The 20,695-nt window shown below is 42.0% G+C and overlaps 1 protein-coding gene across 2 annotated transcripts; it reads right to left on the bottom strand.

Annotated features, from left to right (window-relative positions):
* Positions 1–21: 21 nt before the first annotated feature.
* LOC146254508 (homer protein homolog 3-like) lies at positions 22–20,146 on the bottom strand. Of its 2 annotated transcripts, XM_084676134.1 has the most exons (11): positions 19,658–20,146; positions 18,559–18,608; positions 13,876–14,032; positions 13,146–13,277; positions 11,841–11,948; positions 9,275–9,295; positions 7,115–7,245; positions 5,415–5,571; positions 3,307–3,420; positions 2,529–2,609; positions 22–2,287 (listed from the first exon to the last, which is right to left on the bottom strand). In XM_084676134.1, exons 2-11 carry the CDS (start codon positions 18,579–18,581, stop codon positions 2,102–2,104), a joined length of 1,110 nt encoding a protein of 369 aa, XP_084532260.1. In that variant the 5' UTR covers positions 18,582–18,608; positions 19,658–20,146; the 3' UTR covers positions 22–2,101. The 2 variants fall into 2 exon arrangements, with proteins under 2 accessions (XP_084532260.1, XP_084532261.1); XM_084676135.1 differs by lacking the exon at positions 18,559–18,608.
* Between the last annotated feature and the right edge of the window lie 549 nt (positions 20,147–20,695).

Genomic DNA, 20,695 nt, shown 5'->3' with positions numbered 1-20,695 from the left:
AAGTGACCACGAGACAAGATGTGAGATGAACATGATTCCATTTTAATATTCAAAAACAAATACAAATTTTTCCAAGGTTGAATGATCCTTTACTACACCGGTTGTTTCAGTAAGACAACTTTAGTTTCAAGGACTGGTTAAATAAAGGGAGTGAATGTATTCTGGCTTTAATCATGACTTGGATGTATTGAAGTGTTTTGAGGTATATTAGTACTACTGGGCTGTGTGTAAAAATACATACCCAAAGGTTGCAATTATGAAAAAAGCAAATTAATACATGACTACCCTGAAGCCAGTTTTAATACAGAATGTGCTTTTTCCAGATACATGGTAACAGAAAAATACATCTTTGGTACTGCACTTTGTCATGTGACTACAGTATCAATGTTGAACAGGGCAATCTCATCCCTTATTTAAATCTGTGTTCTTCAACCCTGGTCCTCAGAGCCCCCCTGTCCTACTTGCTTCAAATCTCCATGCTCCAACACACCTGATTCAAATGAATGGGTTGTTATTAGGCGTCTGCAATGCTTGATAACGACCCATTCATTTGAATCAGGTGTGTGCAGGGAAACATCTAAAACCTAAAGGACAGTCGGCTCGGACGACAAGGGTTGAAGACTGCTGATCATGAAGACACAATGCATACTGACAATGAGCGCACAATTTGAAGAAAAGGGTTGGTCAACAAAACATCCCACCTCTCGATGGGTGTGGAAGTAACCCTTTGACGGGCCAATCCATATTTAATAGATCACCAAAAAAAGAAACACAAGGGCCTTTGGTGACACGCAAGCTTTGACCTAGGGATTTATTTGTGCTTTTCCAGGACCAATACTATGATTAGTATAGCTTATTCTAGAACAATTGCACTTTTACCTACAATAAAGAACCATTAACCTCACGGAAGGCTTAGATCAAGTGGAGATAAGTTGCATGTAGTTTGTGCTTGTTTGTAAGAGTGCAAACATCATCATTGAATTACTGTAGCCTGGAGGACCCGAGCTGAGCTGTTGGTCTGGTTGAACAGACTGGTATTGAAAAAAGTCATAAGTACCTGGTTTCTAACTACTTGTGTTACTCATAACTCATACTATTGTACACTAGGCAATGCACATAACTTCTATTCCTTGGCAAATTGCTTTGCTGAGCTCATGCAGTTTTTAAATTGTGTATCCTTGGTGATCAAAAGTGTCTGCATTTTGAAGCAAACCCTTTGAAGAAATCACTGTGTTAGTATTATTATGGCAACTGTTAGTGTAATAATACATAGTGTTTGACACAATCATTTGATAATACTGACAAACGTAAACAATGACTTGGTACCTACAAGTGTAAGACCCAAATATAAGGTAACCAAATGAACTTTGACATACATGGTGGCAATACTTAAAAGTCCTCATATGAATAGAAAACACCCTATGTACTCCCATGACAGTGGTTCTTAACCCTGGTCCTCAAGTACCCCCTGCATGTTTTAGATGTTTCCCTGCTCCAACACACCTGATTCAAATGAATGGTCGTTAGCAGTCTTCTGTATAACTTGATAACGACCCATTCATTGGAATCAGGTGTGTTGGAACAGGGAAACATCTAAAACATGCAGGACAGGGGGTCCAGAGGACCAGGGTTGAGAACCATTGCCCTATGAAACCATGTGTGAACATGTCCTTTTAGTCACCTGTACGGTGGGAGTAGTGTGTGTGTGTTGTGTGTGTGTGTGTGTGTCTTGACAGCGCTACAGCAGATGTGTTTACCATTCCTTGTGGAGTTTCCATGTTGTTGTCATGGTGACGACAAGCCATGATTGCAAGGTGCCACTGCTGAGGTGTGCTTGAGCTAACAACATTCAGAGCAAGCTTCCTTGTCAGTCAAAACTCCTTCCACTGGGCGCATCTCAATAGCCATAAGCAACTTCCTTTTCTTTCTTCACCTGCACTGAGCACATGAACAGAGATGAGTCATTGCTAGCTCCTGATAGATATTCTCCATGCTACTTTCACCTTTCATGCCTTTTTTTTAGTGTTTTTTTTATTTTTTTAAGATCAGTACAGATGAAGGCAGGGAAGGCAATATATTCAGACTTTTTATACTATGGTGGTTATTTGTCAATGAGCTTGGCCAGAGTCTGTCGCAGGTCATTCAGGTCGTAGATCTTCACGTCAAGGACGTCGATGACCCGGCGTAGCTCGCCCTCTGTCTGCTCCCTCTCTTCCGCTGAGGAGGCCAGGGTCTGCTCCGCGCTGTGCACTTGCTGCTCCAGTTCTGCATTCCGCATCTCAATCTCCTGGAGCCCGGGAGAAGACCCAGAAGTGACACGAGGGGAACAGATCATTTAGAGAAATGACTTGTTTACATATGCCATTTCTTTCATTGAGTCACAGGGAATAAAAAAAGAAGGAAAAAACAAAACTAACAAGGATATCTATTATGTATTTGGTTATGATGCATTATTCATTGTGACTCGTATTTTTGCCATCATGTGTTGTCCCCCCGAAGGCCTTCCACTCTGCCATCCGTCCAAGTACCTGAAGTCTCTGAACAGCCTCCTCTCTCTCTGTCTCCAACTTATGGACATTCAGATTCTTGCTCTGTAGATTGTGAATTTCCTAAAAGAGAGCATATGTGGGTGGTAACTTATTCAATAATGCAGTCATACTTATCTTCCTACTCATTGGTTGAAATATTTCTTTCTACAAATAAATGTACAAGATGTGTCGGGTCACATCAAAGGATGGATGCAGTTTGTTGTCATTTTAGTTCCGGTATTTGCTAAGTTATTGATCCCTAAGGGGAAATGGTGGAACATCTCTAACTTAGTAAAAGTTGACCACAGGGGCATTGGAAAGTGACTTTTGAAAGTGAGTCAGTCTGGCTGTATAAATAAGTACACATATGAATGCTTTGAAGAAACTGATTTGTATTGTTATTCTGTCCTATGTCACACAAGCTCACTACAAAATAACTTGATACAAATAAAACTGGTTTGCCAATATTTATGTTCATATTTTCTTCGTGTCAAATTGATTGAAAGCTTGAGTGACAGTTGTTCTATGAAACCAAGATTCTATCAATCAAACTAATACACCTTTAATCAAAGCAATTTCCTCTGACCTTCATTGCCAAAAGGATGCACAGTATGCAAAACATAATCTGAAGGGCGTTTCGTTATGAAGGTGAAAAAGGATTTTAAATGATGCAGTTGAGTTGGTTGTGCGTGTGGTGGTGGTCTTCAATAAACATTTTGTTTGATTCAACAGTTCTTTCCCCAATTACTTTCAAGTCCCTTTTAAACGATGTGCTCACTTCGTCTTTAGCTTTAAGAAGGGCCTCCAGTTCCTCTAAGGACTGAGTGAGTTCATCCCTGGTGCCTCCATCACTGGACCCCAGCTGCCCACTCTGCACCTCCAGCTCTGCCACCTGGAAGCACACAAACACAAACACCCACCTGAGTAGGGCAGAGAACAGGAGAATACCCCGCGCCCTGCAACAATGACAACTAATTAATTTTCATTCGCGATTCGCTATGTTACTCATCCCAAGCGGTCAGAACATCTTTAATGCCAAATGCTCAAAAGATCTCAATGTTCCAGACTTTATCACCATGGATACCTTTATTTTATTGTCAGGGGGAAGGGACATTAAAAGGTGTGGGTTTCTCTATTAATTTGACCCATTTCCATGCTTTCAGCATACAAAATGGGACAAACTTATGGATTGCAGTGTTACATGCTAATGTAATAAGTGACAGTTTCCCTAAATGAGAACACATCATCCAAGTCAGACCATGTGATATATATATATATATATATATATTTTTTTTTTTACCATTACATTATCTCCAATTTTTTCCTCAACAATGTTTCCCCTCCACCCAAAAAAGTCCACAGGTCAAATGAAACGAAATGACATGCGCTCACAGCCAACATTTGCATCCCTCAATCTGCATCTCTTTGCACGTTTTCGAGTGGAATGTCAAAGAGCCTCTTTAATGCCGAGCCATCCATCCATGCAGGAGTAAAATGCTGTAGGGGGAAAACACACAGTGCCACAGGAGCAAGCCCCATCTCATCAAATCCATATGAGACATCTGCCCTCTAGGGATCTAGCTCCAGCAAGCACTAGCAGAATGTTTGGTCCAATCCACAGTGAACATGTTGTAAGCGCACAGACATGGCCGTGAAACCCTTTCCCCCTCAAACATATGGAAATGCAGCTCTTTTAAAATGTTTACGCCCATATTCAGTTGATTGGCATGACACACAAACCAAATACAAGTAGCAGTTCAAGTCAGACAGCTGGGTATTGCAGCAGAATATCTGGATGAACCGAGCTGGAAAGGTTTGCAAGCCTTATGCTGGCATTTGGGAAGGAAAGGAAACAACAGATGGATTCACAAAATCATGTGTTCCATCTCCCCTTCGTTCTACACCGTCTGGAGTTTTGGGTGCAGGCACAATTTCCTCGTCCTCAAGCATCAAGGCAAGGAGTGAGAGTAAAGGGCCAGGGATAGGAGCCCCGCTGCAGTGTCACAGACATCCCATAATAGATCAAGAGAGCCCCCCCCCCCCCTTCAGCACAGCAAGAAAAGTAAAGGGCACGATACAATGCAAGCCTGGAGAGGGAAAGGAGTTCTCATTTAGAAATCGCCCGCAGTTTTCTGGAGTGATTTGTCATTCTCTTCCTAAGTGGGGCAGGAAGTGGGGAGGGGGGGGGGGGAAGGTGTCCTGTACTAAAATCAACTCGCTCAACCCCTGTGCCAGGCCCTGGAGGCCTGCTCCATTTCAATCCACCTGGTTGACTTTGTTGCAGTCGAGGGATAGCCTCCGTCTGGACCAAGATGGATGTTCTCTTGCTCCGAGCAAAAAATAGGACAGTTCTCTGTTGACAATCGTTTCAGCGCAGATATAGTGGTATTATTTCTGGCTGCCTCGTAGATAAACCTTGTTAATCTTGACCGAGGGCACATTTCTGACTTTTTGAATTAAAGATGGGAGTTATGCCTGAAGCTGTGCATGAAGCTGTTTTCACGGTCAGACTGTCGGGGCAAGTCAACAGTTATGCTCTCAAGATGGAATGAACGTCAACAACAGAATTAAACATGCCATTTTGAATGAACTCCACTTACTAGTTGAATGAAGTGTTCAAACTTTTATATTATATATGACACATGCCACCACTGCGCTACATAACTCAAGTTATGATTAAGAATGTCAGGTTGATCCCCATACAAAAGGTTTTCAGATGTATTCTGGCCCCCAACCTCTGCCAAACCGTTGTAATTCAAGCGATGTCAGTCAATGTCATTTGAACTAAATAATACACATTTTTCTTTTCATAAACTTTCCATTCAAATCCCACTGTGTGGAGGAGGGGTCAGGTCGTTCAGAAAACGCTCTGGATTTCCGTCTCACCTGATCTCGAAGTCTCTCGGTCTCTTCCTGGTACTCAGCCAGCTGTTTCTTCCACTGTTCCGCGCCACTGTTAGCCTCATGCAGCGCTGCCACTAGCTTAGCATTGCTGTCTTGCAGGGTGAACAACTCGGCCTCAAGGTTGATCTCACATATGGACCTAAGGAGAAAATTGGAGGAACGGTCTCCCATTAAAAAAACAGCAGCCATTGTTTTTTTTTTGTTTTTTTTACAAACAAGAACATCTACGTGCGGGACAACTACATCTCCATAGCAACAGCATGTCAAACAAATAAACCTATCTATCAGAGCAATAAAATTGGGAGTAAGAGGAGTACTCCGCATATACTGGAATGGGGCACAAACTGGTTTGAGAATGTTTGTGTGTTATTCTCATTAATTACCATGTTAACCAATGCTCATATGACTCACAGTGGTACACTGTCAGTAGCCAACTGTCTGTGAGTTAAAACTCCCACGCACACTGCCTTCACAACAAGAGGAAAAACTAGGGCCTTGGGACATGGCTTGAGATGGCTAGTACACTTGCACTACACTTGCAACCCATACAAAATGCTGACCTTTGGCTTGTTGAATAGTATTGATTCTGTAATGTTTGTATTATGTAATATTTTGCGTGGTGCTTTTTTCTTAGCTGCCACATTTATTATGAATGTGTGAACTGGTAAGATTAGCACGTAGGCAATTCCTGTCAAACACAACGTTAGTCAGACACTTGTTAGGCTGAGGGTACACGTCGCTGTCTGTATAGATGTGTTTGTGCGGGTCCACTTGGCGGTGGCATCCACAGTGTTAACACATTCCACACCTCCTTGCAAGTCTCTTTGAGAGAACAGCCGCAAAGAAACAGCTTCATACATGCAGGTTCAATTGTGGAGCACCTAAGCCTGCGCGACTGGTATAGGGGCTTGCTCTTATAGAACTAATCTGTTTCTTCTACCGCTATGCACTATGTCATCTAATGTGGCGCTGGGTTGAATTAGGTGAGGCAGTTTCTCCGTCTCCTCAGCCCAGGGTGGGAACACTAAAGTGAGCGCTGTGTGAGCGTGATGTTCCATTCACTTAGGCCTCCCTTTATCTGATTCTCATGTTAAAAGACGGTACATCATTTGACTTTGTGCACACGTTTAGGCTTTTGTTCGCTCTCAAGCCAGTGCGTTTCTCTTTGTGCTGCATGCTGAAACGAGCACTGCCCTAGAAATTAGAGGACGGGAAACAAAGTACTTATTCATGCAACACAATTCTACTGCTCCTGTGACGAGGCAAACTGAATGTCTCATACTGTCATTTATAACTGCGACTGTAGTTAAATGGAACAATATTAAGAAGAGACTAATCATATGTCATGTCTGCTAGGTTTTCGAAGACTTAAAAGGGAGACCTTTTCCATCCACATAGTTATTGTTAAAAAAATATTAAAGTGTGTGTGTGTGTGTGTGTGTATGTGTGTATGTGTGTATGTATGTATGTATGTATATATATATATATATATATCCATTCCTCCATTCCTCAATTACACAATAGCAGTAGATCAACCAACTCTTTGGATCCAAAACACAGCATATACTTTATAAACACATTATATACACAGTATATACACATTCAAGCCCCCAACCCGCAACCCCGCCGCCCACACCCACCCACTCAATATGGATGAGTGGGCCCCACGTTCCCCACCATACCCTTCTGACAGCATCTTCTTGATGTGCTCCTTCTCTGACGTCAGCTCCATGTCAGCGCTCTTGCTGCGCAGAAGCTCCCCAGGGCCGTTCACCGTCAGCAGGGGAGGGGAGTGGCGGTCCTCGGAGAGAGCCTGGAGGACCACACAGGGACGTCAGAACCGCAGCATGGAAACGGGACATCTTCTCCAATCTCCACGTTTCAACGTCAACATTTTCCTAAGTGTTCCTCAAAGCCTGGACCCCCCCCCCCCCCCCCCGAGTGTAGTTAAAGAGAACTCAGTGTTGGGTCTTATGGGTTGGGATACGAAGCTTCTAAACTTCCACTGGCTGAAATGGAAACCATGAGTGTTGAAATGAAGTGTTGGCTGTGTGTCTTGGCTCCTTATCATCCGTTGTGTTTCGAAAAAGGAGAGAGACGCTGACTGTTCTGTCTGTCTTCCCAACTCCCCTGACTGCCTGAGAAATGCACAACCAATTCAATATTCAAATGGACATTTAGCGAGTACGAAACTGGTGTGACAGAAAACTCTAACATCACTTCTTCCTGTAAAATATATCTCTTGCTCCAATGCGACATGAGAACATTTTCTGAATAGATGTTTTATGGATTCATCTGACAAAGACCCGTTTTTAAGCCTACTCGTTTATTCTAAATGCTGACAGGCATTCATATCAGCCAGACAGCTCATCAAAACAAATAAGCTAGTCTGGGACAGAACTCCATGAGCCCAAAGCTATTGTGTCTCTCTCAGCCTCTATATCCATTGCACAGGTTCAAAGCTGAGCATCTAAGCATGTGTGGGGAGCAGCTGGCCACCATTACTTTGTAGTACATGGAGCAGCATATGGCATCTTCACTTTGGAGTGATTTAAATTCAAAGGCACACTGGCTAAGTTACAAATGTTGCCCTTTATTTGCTGTGTGTCACGGTAAGCTGTTCATTCAAATGCTGTGTGTGCGACTGAAGCACAGTTGGTCTTTTGCAGGTTTGCCAGTTTGTTCTTTTGAAGGTTTCATAGTTTGTTACAAAAGGGGTCAAATGTGACACTATTAAACATGTGCTCTGTGACAACAAACCGGCCCTATTGATGCCTCCTTTGTTCGACTGTATCTAACAGGATTTTTTTGAAGCCTCTTTTTAGTGCTGGCCCAATTCAGCAAGATAGCCATGGCTTAATTGCACAGCAGCAGCTTGGCTAGAGCATGTTTACATGTTAGGACTGAGACTAAGGAGAACCTTCAATTCAGATCCTGCTTTCTGAACACCCACCACAGCTGTAGTGTAAACGTGTTGGTGAACAGTCCCCCCCCCCCCCCTTCCTGATCCTCTGTGGCCAGATAGAAAACCAAACTTGAGCCTGACAAACTCAAAGTGCATCGCTGAACCACTACACCGCTGCACTCAAAAAAGCTTCCATTATTAATTCCCTTCTCCAACTCGGCTCTGTGTATTCCCCCCAAGGAAGTTGTTCTACTTGTTTGGCCCCGCCGCTCTCTCGCTCAAACCTTACAGCCAATATTGGGGGAGAAAGAAAAATTATCTACAGTAGAACTATATAGCATTATTCAAAAGGAGAAGGGCTAAGTCCAAAGGGGGAAGAACCAGAGAATCAAAGCTTAGAGGACTCCAAACCAAAGTCCTTCAAGCAAGGGAACAGAGATCCCCATTTAATTATTCATAGTCTGATTCATGTTTAAGTAATATGTAGTGGAATTACACATTTGCCACATTTTTATTTATGTATTCCAAGCGGAGAGAATGTAAATATAAGGGTGATATCTCTCAGCAGAATAGCGATATGTAGGGCCTTTGATATATATTACTATATTAAAATGGGTTTCTCTTTATTTTATACATTGTTTCTACATGTACTACAACTCTCATGTCACCTTATTATTGCCCTGCTCTGTTCATAATTAGTTATCTGATGTGTGCGAAGCTATATGGGGACAGGTACAGCTGTACTGTCTGTGAAATGGAAAACTAACTAGTCCCAGTCTACCGTAATGTAATGCATTGTTGATTACAATTGGATCTCCCCCGTCCAATCAAAAATTCACAATGGAGATCATCTCGGAATGTTGAGGACGGCTCTTTTGGAGTACAGGATGTGGCGTGCTTGCTGTGTCAAGAGGGGTGTTGCAGACACAGCACTCACCTGAGAAAGCTGGGAGGGGAGCTATCCCATGATGCATCGGGAGCAGGGGGAATTCATGGTGGGAGAAGAGTGGAACACATAAAAACAGAGCTCATAAAATGTTCCCATCAGCACAATTTTAGTGGGTGTTTAGTTTGAAAACACAACAATAAATTACATGCATTGAGGGATCACACATTGCTACGGTCAACGGTTGCAGAAAACTCTTTACGTTCTGATTTCAGGCCGTTATTAAATATTTAAGCGTTCTCTACATATATCCGGAGAGCTTTCAAACTTACATCTCTGCACCACGCTTTTACTTATTAATATGAGACTTTATCCGACCAGTTTCTCTTGCTTCATAGCTTTTAATGCCAGTTGTATGCCCTTTTTTCACTCTGGCAGGGGGACAGCCAATGGAAACTAGCCTTTTGGTTATAATTGGGTGCATTTACACTTTAATGTTCATGAATGTACACTGTCCCTCTTGATCAAATACATTTAATTGAAATGTTCCTGTTTGTACGTCCTTGGCCTGAATCAAAGGCCAAACCGGCTTTATAAATTCATGAGGCCCAAATGTAGGTCCGTATTTGACTCACCTTCGTGTGCTCTTTGTGACATTACGTTTGCGTCTACATCTTATTAAATATGGAACGCTGAGTCTAAGGACATCATGTATGGCACTGTATCACAGAGAAGCATGTATCCTATCCTGTGTACATTTGATCAGACAATTATGAGCATAAATACATTGAATGTGTCAAACAAGATGGAAAAGACTGTTGCTGGCAGGCATTAGGACCCAGCCCTGCGAGAGAATCACAGCACTGGTGGGGTGGAGGTGTGCATTGATTCATCCATAAGGTGATTCGTTTAAGAGTAGTAGTATAGTGCTGAAATAAAACTGTCACAAGACACTTATACCCTATTTACTTCAACAGGGGTCTCTTCAAATCTAAAGCGCAAGGGCTGAAAAAAGCCCAGCTCCAACCGGCATTGAATTGATTTATTGATTAATATTCAGCCTCTATAGAAATAAGCAAGGGGCATGCTCACTCATGATTGGGACTCGCCATGGCGACGAGACACACTTTAGCCTGTGTTAGTCCATGCATACTGTAGCTTGGTGTGCAAACAAACAGCCTGAAAAACAGCCTGAAAAAAAAGCCAGGGTTTCATTCTACACGAGCAAATGGTTCGATGTTTATTCTCCCAATCCCAAAAACTCGAAACAAATCAATGAGCACAATGTTAATTTTGATTGCTAGAAGAAAAAAACTGTGATGGATTTGGCCTGCCTACACGCTGCTTCTAACCCTTCAGCCTTCCCCCGGTGTTCTGATTGTGTGTGCGGGTGTGCGTGTCAAGAGGGGTGGGGGGCCTCAATCAACTGTACAAAGAAATACACTGCAGACCGTTTCCTAGGTGACCTGCAGTTGCGTGATCTATGGCCACAGGACACTAATAAATGTTTCCACACGATTCCAAACACAAGGCTCTACACATGTGGTCAGTGAAACACAACACACTGGACAGAACTCCCTGTGAACAAATCAACATTCGCATCAGTGTATTCCTTTAAACCTAGTGCTTGTCATGTCAGAATACTGGACAGGATAGCTATTGTATAACTGGACCAATGAGGAGGCAGTACCACGCAACAGTACAATGGAGAATTTCTTTTCCGGGAACAAGCTCTACTCGAGAAAATAAAAATTCTGCCTTTCGTTTAGTCAATATTCCTCTTCCACAACTCCTTCCTCTCACAATTCATTCATGTTGATGCAACAACCAAATTGGTCTGGCACTTATCAAACAATGGATTCCAATTATCTGCAACAATAGGACATCAAAATGAAACGGATTAGAGATGAATTCAGGTCGTCTCTAATGACAATGAATTGAACAACAATGGTCCTCAGAATGCAATTAGTTAGCATTTACATTGCTTTTATTTTGTATTGGCTCATAAGCCGATCCCTCACTCGTTACTATTAGAATGACAGAAATTATATAACTTCAAAGAATGATATTCCTGCACACAAAATCAACAATGATGGCTTTCAAATTGTACAACCGGTGAGACTTTTTTCTGATGTACGATGTCAGTCCCTCCTTCAACTGACATTTAGATGTTATCATTTCAATCAAGAAAATCCCCCACATTGATGGAACAAAGGCTGCTATTGTCAGTCCATTTCAACAGCGGCCTAGATTCTTTCAAAAAAGCACCCTCGCTTTACAGATGATCCCCCCCCCAACCCCTCTGCCCCAACCCTCCCTCCCTCTCGATCCCAGGAGGTGAAAATATCACAGTCCCTCAGTTTACCTTGAAATGAGCATTTTATACGCTCTGAGTCCCAATTTTTATGCATGAAATCCCTAATAGAGTGAACGGATTGCGAACATTATACAATGCCCAGAAAGAGCATACACCTAATCCCCAACGCGTGTTATAAGTGTCTTAAAATGTTTTGTGTGCGACTGCATGGTTACCAAGTGGAGTGCTGCTAAAGCTTCATGATCTTTACTGCTTAGTGTGACAGGAAAAAACAAAAACAGGCGAAGTTACGGCTCTCACCTGAGGGGCGGCGATGTTCAGAGCGGGGTTGGCCAGTTCAAATTTCTCCTGGGATTTTTCCCGGGCTAATCGAGCCGCCTCTTTCACTTCCTTGAATTGGTCTGAAAACTTAAAAAAAAACAGAAGAGCAGATAGATATAGATATTTATACAGTATATTAGGGATGGAGATTTTAACTGATTTCACTATTCGAATAGTATCCGAAATTAATTTCGAATATCCGGATAATCTATTTTGTTAATGTGGTTCCGTTATGTAATTAGCCTGACGTGACGCAAAGCATACAGTAAACACATGAACCACCACACATTCTGGCAATAATTGGGGCTGTTAAGCTATTAGATTAAATAAGGGTTGAATAAAGAAAACAAATGAAAGATCAATTTATTAACATGACGAAAAGACAACTTTAAAAAACGCTGCGTCTTCAGACGTAGGCTCTTAATTTGGCGGAGAAGCGATTAGCCTATTATGTGAAATAAAAAGTAGGCTACATGACTAAATTAAACACATTGGGTAGACTATCCTCAATAAAAACGAAAGACACACATGGAGAACTATTGCATATTAACTTGGAACCGGAATCCTATAGGATACGGTGCGTCACCACACAATGCAAACATAAACAGCCGATTACGCTAGCTCTACATTGCTACTGGTAAGAAAATAAATAAGCCACAACTGCATTAGCCATACGCATTTTTATTCAGGAGAATTAGCATGTAAACATGCTCAGGGGAGAGGCGAGTATGGAGTCGATTTACGAGCAGGCCGGCGTAGAAAAGACTGCAGGACCTGAGGTTGCTGCGAGGTACTGCTTAGCCCGGTCACTATGCTTCTTGTAGCGCCAAATGAAATGAAAGGAGACTCGCAGCAGAACACAGGCGTAGCCTACCTTTTTTGATGGTTTTCACCATTTTCTAACGTCACAACTATTAGAATTCACAACACGACGCTACGGTTTTTCAATAAAATGTTTTTTTTAAAATTAAACTACGCTCATAAGTATTCGAATACTAACTTACTTTAGGATATCCGGATATTCGATTAACCACGCCCATCCCTACAATATATATATATATATATATATATATATATATATATATATATATATATATATATATATATATATATATATCTATATCTATATCTATCTATCTATATCTATATCTATCTATCTATATCTATATCTATATATATATATCCACGTTACATCCTAGTATTAGACTTGTTTTCCGGTGTTGTGTGTAACATTTTACACTGATTTTCTTGAAATAAGTTGTTCGTCCATGGACACTGCCTTACCTGCTGAAGCTGCTGTTCTGTGGCAAAGCCCAGGCCATACACGGTGTTGGCTCGGCTGTCCGCCCACTGGCCGAACTTCTGTGACGTCTTGGTGAAGGTCATGTTGGGGGTCACGGTGCTGTTAATGATGGCCTGAGATGAAAGGAGATGGTGGAATAAATGACTGGAGATAACAGCCATTCAGATGAAATGCAACAAGTCAGGTCGAGAACATTTTCATGTAAAAGCTTTAATGAGATATACATAAAAGGATTCATTTCGTTCTTCTGTAGGCCAATAGAAAAAAAAAATCTGCTGCTCCTTTTCAACAAAAACACTCAAAATGACCTTTTTTTTGTGGAACAAGAATCAGACAGGACTATAAATGTCTCTCTTTGGGCAGCTCATTAGCCAAACAGCCAGGGAGCTTGTCTGCTATGAAAGCAGGTGCCCCTTCCACATCAAAGAGACCAACTTACAGTGCTACCTCCCTCCAACCCGACACAGGTCTCCACTAATGGCGCGGGCCCCATAGAGACCGTGCTGTTGAGTAGGCCTGTGTGAAATGTAAGGAGGATGATGAAGGGAGCAGCGTGAGTGGAGACAGAGACAGAGAGAGAGACAGAGACAGAGACAGAGACAGAGACAGAGAGAGACAGAGAGAGAGAGAGAGAGAGAGAGAGAGAGAGAGAGAGAGAGAGAGAGAGAGAGAGACAAAGAGCGAGAGGGTGTGGAAATGCATTCCTTTCACCTTGGTGCCTCCAACGCTGATTATGCGGTAGACACTGCGGTTGGCATCGAAGAAGAAGGAGACAGTGACGGCGTGCTTGCTGGCGGGGAGCCAGTTGCGTTTGGTGGCCGGGTCAATCTGGAACACGTGCGCACGGGCGCTGAAGATGGGCTGTTCCCTTCAGGGCAGAACAAACAAACAAACAAACAAGAGATGGGATAGGTATAACAGTGAAGAAGTCACATCAGTTGCCTTGTTTCAGTCAAAAGCAACAAGGTGAAATGAAGGACATTTACAGTATGTAGGGATTTTATATATCAATCTGTTGTCGATCAACTCAACCTGTCAATCAGTCTGTTTTCTATAACCAACAGAGGACCATCATACACAACTGTAGGTGTGAGTACCATACAATGGTTTGTATTCATCTGCAAATTCCTTCTTTAAATCCAGATAGTCCCTTGTCAAACGGATGCTACGTTTCATTGTTTTGAATTGCCCAAGGACGTTCTCATGGAATGAGGCCAAGCCATCTGTGTAATGAACCTATCAATGGATTATAGTTAGAGACTTCCAAAAGCAACAGTCGCTTTAATTGCATGTTGATTTTTGATTTGAAGGAGAGCCAGATCCATCAATTAAAATGAGATGCTGATGGTGACTCATCTGCATTAAGTGAACACAACGTTACCCCACTAATAGAATTTACACAATGCTAACAAAGGCTATCCAATTGGATATATATTGATATTAATGAGTCGTGCCAGAAGGCCTCTATGTGCTTTGTCAAGAGAACAGAAATAAGAAGGGGATATGCCGATATGAAATAACACAGGCTGAACATTCTCCATCTGTTTTACATAGCAGTGCTGTGATTGTTCTTTCTTAGCTCACTGGGCCCAATGAGAATCCTCTAGAGCCAAAAGCAAGTGTGATCCTCCTGTTGTGGTCTGGGAAAAAGATGATTACTCAATAATAAACCCTACAAGCATCTAAACTTAATGTAAGATGATACTGATCTTAAAATGGTGTAATAACAAAGACGGGTAATAGGTTGTATTGCATTCATTGTTTTTTAACCATCTTTGGAAACAGCATAAAGTATACAGGTACATACAATCTGAAGGCAAGTGTCTGTTCTCACGAAATTTCACCATCCTTTCTGACAGAAAGCTCTCTTAGATCACACCGAGCCACGCGTAAAAGTCAACACAACTGAGTAATCAAATCTAAGACAAGATTGTTGGAAACACCATGCGCACGGATGTCAGAACGACATTGCTTCATGAGGAAAATGTCAGCTGCCCTTTTTGGACCTCGAGGAAGCTCATCATTCATTGGTCAGGTTACATCATGTTGAGACTTGGTGACGTGCATAGATTAACATAGATTAAATTCTTAGCGAGAGAGGCAGGAACTATAAAGCACCAGTGGGTGTCCCGTAACAGGAACAGATCGAGAGTCTACAGGGCCTGGAGAAGAACTCAGCTGTAAAGAGGCCACATCTCGCGCTGTTGCACTTGTGAAGCCTCTTGACTGCGCCTTGAGTGAAATGTGTGTGTGTGTGTGTGGATGGGTCCAGCAGGGGGGGGGGGGGGGGCTAGGCTATGTGGTTAGAGCTGAGAGCAGTATTCAGTGCCAAGTGAACGGACAGGGAGGAAGACGCATGGAGAAAGAAGGGGGGAGAGGGGGTTCACGAGTAAGGAGCCTTGACTGATCGGCTGGCCTTCCCTACAACGCTAACTTCACGGGGTCATGACGGACCCCTGGGGATGAGGGGTCTAGCTAGTACACCACAATGAACCATTCACCCGCTGTCCTCCAACATTCCCCTAACATTCAACCAGCCTTTGAACTGCCACTGCAAACTGTGACTGCTTTATCGTGTTGTGCTGCAGCCCAGACACAAGGTCACACTTCTCCACAAGGTCTAAAAGCAGAGGGCCGTCCAGATAGATTATCACAGTTTTTTTCCAGCCCGGTCACATTCTCTCCTAGAACCCTCCCTCCCCCCTTCCACCACATCTACAAAGTTCATTAGCCAACCATGCATGAACTGAATGATAATTGTGCAATTGTGTGCAGTGCAGATATTTATTTTTATTGGAATCACATGTGCCATATATATATATATATATATGGCACATCTTACTTGTTAGAACACATTCTAGGAGAGTATTTGCACTAACAAGACAGCCCATCACTACTAAATATGCAAAAAGGAATAAAAGGTCCTAGTGTGATGCACCATTTCTGTGCTTCTCGGCTCCTGCCCTTTGCTAAATCCATATTTCAACAAAGCACAGTTGAAAGGCTACAGCCTGAGTCTCTACAGGCAGGCCTCATCCCAAAACAAGCATGCTGGGTAACCAATCACCTCGAAGACGGGAAGGAAGTAAAAAGTTAGAAAATCATGTTAATACAGCTGCACAAGCTACTGTTATAAGTGAGTCAAAGCTGTGATGTAATGTACGAGAGATTGGGTTGGCTGCATGACCAGCAAGGTGAGTAGGACAGCTGCCAGTGGACAACTGGATGGAGAGACAGCAGGGAAAAGCTGCTCTGTTGGCTGTGGGCCCAGCTTGACTTCCCCACTTATCTATATTTCATTATCTCTTCCTTTCCCTATGCAGGCTTATATCCTATCGATTCAAATCAATGTTTCACAGAAATTCGTTTCTTGTACGTATAGAAGTCAAGTTGCAAGAAGGAATCAGACGTTTTAGGTAGATGGAAAAGGTCAAACTCGGGTTTGGGACTAGACCTGGTTTTGGGGCAAACTTCAGAATGAGAATCATTCATTCATAGTCAGTAATAGTATTCCAATAAAAAGCTTTGAAATGACAATTGCAATCTTTATCAACAGCACCACACGTACAACCAAAGTGTGCAGTACGTCATTAATAACTTATTCAAGTGTGACTATCCATGATCCTCTTTAAGGAACGAACGGCTCAACTCAATCTCAGTCGATTGAAGCCGAAACGGAATAGCAGATTGCACTTTTCTGCCACATTTTGGTGTTTAGCCACACCGCACACTCCCGCCATGACCCCTGGGTGTGTTGGGGCGGCCACAGACACTTGTGTCATGGCTCGCTAATCCCTCTCACTTGTCTCTTCGTCTCATGCTTAAGCTCCCTCTGTAATTCATCTCCCAAATCCACTGATCTGAAAAATGGCCCCAATGCGGATCAGCTGCCCCCTTCCAACCAGCCTGAAGATACCCATTACTTGTTTTGTAGTCCAGCAAAGCTTCAAACTGCCAATTTGAGCTTCACAGCCATAAATAGCTCGGATAAATACATGCAGAGACAGCTATCTGTGCTGCAATTTAGCACTTGCTGCGAAGTGGAGTGCTCCCGTGCTATATGTAAGATAGGAAACCAGTCAGATGTCTGGAAAATAAATAAAAGGCTGTTAGAAATGAGTTTTCTGTTATCCAAAAGACAATCCAAAACCTTCAGGTACATCATCTAAAGCTAAGTGTCCCCAACATACAGGATTTAGTAACTGTTCTATAAATATCAAACACACTCCCAAAAATGTAATATTGTCCTCTTATCTAAGCTGTAATCCAAAAATTTGAAAAAGCACCGCTCTGATGCACCACCACCCTGATTGCAAGCTCTGAATTACCATTGTTGATGTTTTAAGGCACCTATTGTAGTGGCACTACTACAAATGGTAGTCCATTTGCAGCAATTTTGGATTATGGCTTAAAGGTCCTCTGGAAAATTGCCAATTGCTACATTTCGAGATCACTGTGTTTACTATGCCATGTATGTCTTACACGAAGTTGTGCAGAGGTCCTCTCTGAAGTAGGTCATTCTGCCACTCCTACCAAGAGCAGGTAGGAGTGGCACAGTTTTTGTAATGAAAGAGTGGAATTTGCATGTATAAAAGAGTTACATTTACTGTAGCTCTTTTTCAAGGGTTTAATTCCTGTGACCCCCCACTGAGACTCGACAGACCCTCGATCCACATTCCTGTGACAGCGCAAGTGTCGGGCTCAGTTCAGCAACATGACACTGCACAACTAAATACCAAAATAGCATTGGAGAAACGCTAATTCATAGATACTCAACAGCAAGTCTACATTTCAGCACCCATTAGGCCTAAATGTTGGGAAAAAGTAATTAATTTTCAAATTTTGCATAAAATTAAGAGAACCCTGTAGAAATGTCTTGATGAAGCAGACAGACAGTAGTCACTGGGGACCGGGACTGGGGCACTAATTACATGAGGATTTAAGCTGTGCTCACACTCATTATCAAAGGTCTTTTGATTGCAAACTTGCTCAAACATGCCATCCACACAGGACTCAACTTAATTAAAGGTCAGTGGTTATGATGTGTCTGGCAAATGAATTGCTCTAATAAAAGACATGAAGTGAGAAAAGCAAGTCTATAAGGCCAGAGCAGAGGGAACACCACAACGGCAAATCAAAAAGCAATAAAACAGTCAATTCCAGACAAGTCGATTGGGACACTAATTTGACCACGAAATAAATCAAAATTATAGTAAATGGATGACTTACAACAAGTAAGTTTACAAATGGGTTGAATAACATAATAGCACAGCGCCCAACCTTGATAGGGCACAATTAGGGGCAGGAGAAAGATTTGGGTGGAGGAGAGAGCAACGTGGCTGGGAGAGATAATGGACCAATGGGCAAGCACAACACAAAACGTGACTATAATACCTTTCTTTGTGTAGTGGATACATTATTAGTGCTCATGGAAGGATCCTCTTCTGTGATAGAAAAAGGGAAAGAAGGTCAAAGCAACACAATGAAAAGGTGTTTAACAAGTGGGATTGTGTGAACTTGTTTTTAGGGCCAACTTAACTCACTCGCAAAATAACCTTGTGTTTTCTTGTTCAAATCATTATGCTTTTTGTAATAGCTCTTGGGATTTATCCCATTGCTTTGATGCTAAATACTTACTGATGTGTTCTAGTCAAGGATGTATTTAAGAAACTGATTATTGTCTAAAGAGCTGCTCTTCATGTTACCTGCAGGCATAATTCAATAAAGCAATATCAATCTACCTTAACTAATGATGGCATCTTCAATAGCCTTAAGCACATCTTGACCTGTTTTATTAACATGAAAATATGCATTCTGGGGGAATCTGAATGGACTAGGATCGTACAAGTATACACACGGCAAGAAGTGGCGTCTGTTCACCAGTGTCCTGACAGAATCAATGATCGGTATCGCTGTGATCCATCTTTGACTTAAATGTCTACGTCTAGAGTGGAAAAAGTATGAATCCGCTGAAAGCATTAAAACAGTTGGCACATAATTATGGGGTGTGTGTGTTTGTGTGTGTGCAATACTAAGTAATACAGTGATACTCCACAGTTGACTGATTATTTGATTAAATCAACTCCATTTGTATCAGGGATGTCACTGAAATGAGGTCAAGTTTTCATGGCTGTAAAATAGCAGGACCAAATCCACTGATATACTAATCCGAATATTATGTCGGTTAATGTGGCTAGATAACTACAGCGTGCAATTTAAAGGCAGTAATAAAACGTTTACGTTTTCACAGCAAACATGCAGGCTATAGTATTGTAGTTAATAGATTAACGGATCCAACAGTAAAACATGTACGGAGAATCCGTATAATAGGTAGACTACATTTTATAGTTACACACCACCCTGAACTCATGAAAAACTTCACTTTTTTTCTTCTTCCAAAAGAAATTCAGACGTCATCAGCATACGTTTTTCAAAATAATGAAACAGCGATTAAACCTAACATATAAGGGTTAACATAGCCTACTGTACTCACCCCATGCTAAAGAAAAAACGTTGTGTCTATGTAAAATCCCAGTCTTATATTTACGTAGGCTATATCAAGTCTTTGTCTCCGAGTGAATATGTAGGCTTCAAATCGTCTCAAATGTCACAGCAAGTTTCACGTTGCGTTACATATCTAACACCAGAACTAATCCACGTAGATTTCTTTAGTTTGTTGCCGTAGTGTTTTCTCAAGTGTTGTAGTTTTGTCCTTTGAAGTCAACTGCACAATTACAGCTTTCCTTTGTCCGTATCTCCAGCGAATCACGTCTTCCGAGTACTTCTCCAACCTAAAATTTTAACTTCTCTCAGAGAAAAACAATTTTAAATGCGAATTTATTGCAACCACTGATGACGGTCCTCTCACGACAGTGAAATCCGTCTGTAATCTTCACTTTGTTGTCCCTCGTTGCTGTGCCGATGTTCATAACTAGTATCCCATTCAAGAAGCCTGAGCTGTTTGAATTTGAGATCTTCTTCGACACCACCTGGTGGTTACTATTCCACGTATCCAATTACGTTGCACTTAAAGCCATTACACGTGTGAAATGTTATTTTACAGTCATCTGCCAGCTGACGTGAAAGCATTCTTGCCACATGTAATGAGGTTTGATTGTGTCTGGTGGACAAATGGAATTAGAATATCTGATTTCAAATGATTGATTTCCGGGATCCGCGGCACAAGTGGCTGGTAGGTCGGCATGAAAGTTGAAACATAAAAACGGTCTGTCAAGATATAGCCTAGAGCTGCGCGGTCATTTCCATATTAGTTTCCCCAAATACTGGAGCACACGAGTGCTATAGGCATTTACAGCAATGATATAAAATTTTGCTTCGAGAATATTTTTTTTTGCCTATTTATATTTCTCAGAATTGTTTTAATCTCAAAAGTAAAGCAATATTGCTTTGCTTTTCAGATTAAAACAATATATAGGCCTACTCTTGAAATACAACAGAGAGAATGTGGGATGTAGCCCTTTCGTATTAGGTGCGTGCGCCAATCAAGCTGTGCATTGGCCTATTTCAGACC

Source organism: Hypomesus nipponensis, chromosome 16 (assembly GCF_054491055.1).
Source record: "Hypomesus nipponensis isolate SF chromosome 16, ASM5449105v1, whole genome shotgun sequence".
In the NCBI taxonomy this organism is placed as follows: domain Eukaryota; kingdom Metazoa; phylum Chordata; class Actinopteri; order Osmeriformes; family Osmeridae; genus Hypomesus; species Hypomesus nipponensis.
Note: the sequence above shows the minus strand (reverse complement) of the source record. Positions and strands in the feature narration are given on the sequence as shown.

Excerpts from the sequence above, each read along its gene's own strand:
- LOC146254508 (XM_084676134.1), bottom strand. The coding sequence starts at position 18,581 with ATGTATCCACTACACAAAGAAAG. Across the intron at positions 7,246-9,274 it reads TCCCCTCCCAGCTTTCTCAG|GCTCTCTCCGAGGACCGCCA; the intron begins GTGAGTGCTGTG and ends GTGGTCCTCCAG. Across the intron at positions 3,421-5,414 it reads CCGAGAGACTTCGAGATCAG|GTGGCAGAGCTGGAGGTGCA; the intron begins GTGAGACGGAAA and ends GTGTGCTTCCAG.